This window comes from Nematolebias whitei, unplaced genomic scaffold (genome assembly GCF_014905685.2).
Source record: "Nematolebias whitei isolate Nwh7 unplaced genomic scaffold, NemWhi1 Nwh_scaf_14540, whole genome shotgun sequence".
In the NCBI taxonomy this organism is placed as follows: Eukaryota; Metazoa; Chordata; class Actinopteri; order Cyprinodontiformes; family Rivulidae; genus Nematolebias; species Nematolebias whitei.
The window spans coordinates 1-1,331 of record NW_023633085.1 but is presented as its reverse complement, the minus strand read 5'-3'; the positions used below and the strand labels follow the sequence as shown (position 1 = coordinate 1,331).

General features: G+C 45.8%; 1 protein-coding gene across 1 annotated transcript; it reads left to right on the top strand.

Moving 5' to 3' along the window:
• Positions 1-209: 209 nt before the first annotated feature.
• LOC119429995 (transmembrane emp24 domain-containing protein 9) lies at positions 210-911 on the top strand (the record flags this gene model as incomplete). Its single annotated transcript, XM_037697455.1, is given in 3 exon segments — positions 210-310; positions 531-656; positions 765-911. Coding segments are annotated over 3 exon segments (374 nt in total), but the record flags the coding sequence as incomplete, so codon positions are not given.
• Between the last annotated feature and the right edge of the window lie 420 nt (positions 912-1,331).

The following is a 1,331-nucleotide window of genomic DNA, read 5'->3' as shown; positions in this document are numbered from 1 at the left end:
AACCTCCTTCCTGAGGGGAGTGGGGCAAAAAGTGTGTGTGCTGGGTGAGTGGGGTCCTTCATGATGCAGGTGGCCCTTTTCCTGCATCTGGAGGTGTAGATGCAGGAAGATGTCCAGTCTTAATTAGAAAAACTGCGAAAGAGCGAGGGACTATCGTGTTCAAAAGTGGAATTTATATATTTTGAGCTCAAGTCTGTGTTTCTGTTCAGGTAACTATCGGACTCAGCTGTACGACAAACAGAGAGAGGAGTATCTGCCAGCCACTCAGGGTCTGGGGATGTTTGTTGAAGTCAAAGATCCTGATGAGAAGGTAAACACGAATAATTAACACAATCAGGTCAAATCACACAAACATTTCATCAGACTTGTGACTTTGTACCGGACTACAAACGTGACAGGATTGATTTACTGACTGATTTGTCCTCTTAGTCTGACCTTCAGATTTGAATCACAGAAAGCTGATTTATTAATGTTCAGTTTTTGTGTTTGTATCCTGAACCAGTTTTAAGTTCCTCTTTGGTTTCCTGCAGGTGATTCTGTCTCGGCAGTACGGCTCTGAAGGACGTTTCACCTTCACGTCGCACACACCTGGAGAACATCAGATCTGCCTGCACTCCAACTCCTCCAAGTTCTCCCTGTTTGCTGGAGGCATGCTGGTGAGGAGATGCGCTCCACGCGGGGCGCACAGAGTCCGGTGTTTTCATTTCTCTCTATGTCCGCACCGATCCTTTCACGTCCTGATGATGGTGCTTTGTTTGTTTCAGAGGGTTCACCTGGACATCCAGGTGGGCGAGCACGCCAACAACTACGCCGAGATCGCCGCCAAAGACAAACTGACGGAGCTGCAGCTAAGAGTCCGACAACTGGTGGAGCAGGTGGACCAGATCCAGAAGGAGCAGAACTACCAGAGGGTCAGTCCCAGAACTCTGCGCTGTAGGATTTAAGAAGCAGATTAAACCTGAGCTGCAGCCGTCTGAGAGTGAGCTGGTGACGGAGTGCAGAGAGAAGCTGCAGGGAAGGGTTGTAGAAAGTTTTTATTTTTAAGCTCAGGAATGTTTCTGACTGAAGGAGATGGTTCTGAAGTATTCACTGAGAGTCAAAGTTGGAATTCTTTAAATGTCTCCAAGGAGCTCCTAAAACTTAACTCCTTCAAGAAACACCAAACTGTTCTTTATGAAGGGAAGAAGTTTACAGTAATCCCTCGTTTATCGCAAGGGATCCGTACCCTGAAGCCCCGTGATAAGTGAAAACCGTGAAGTAGGAATAGTACAACTAGTAAGTAGTAGTAAGTAGTAGTTTATTTTAGTATGTGTGTATGTATATATATATAT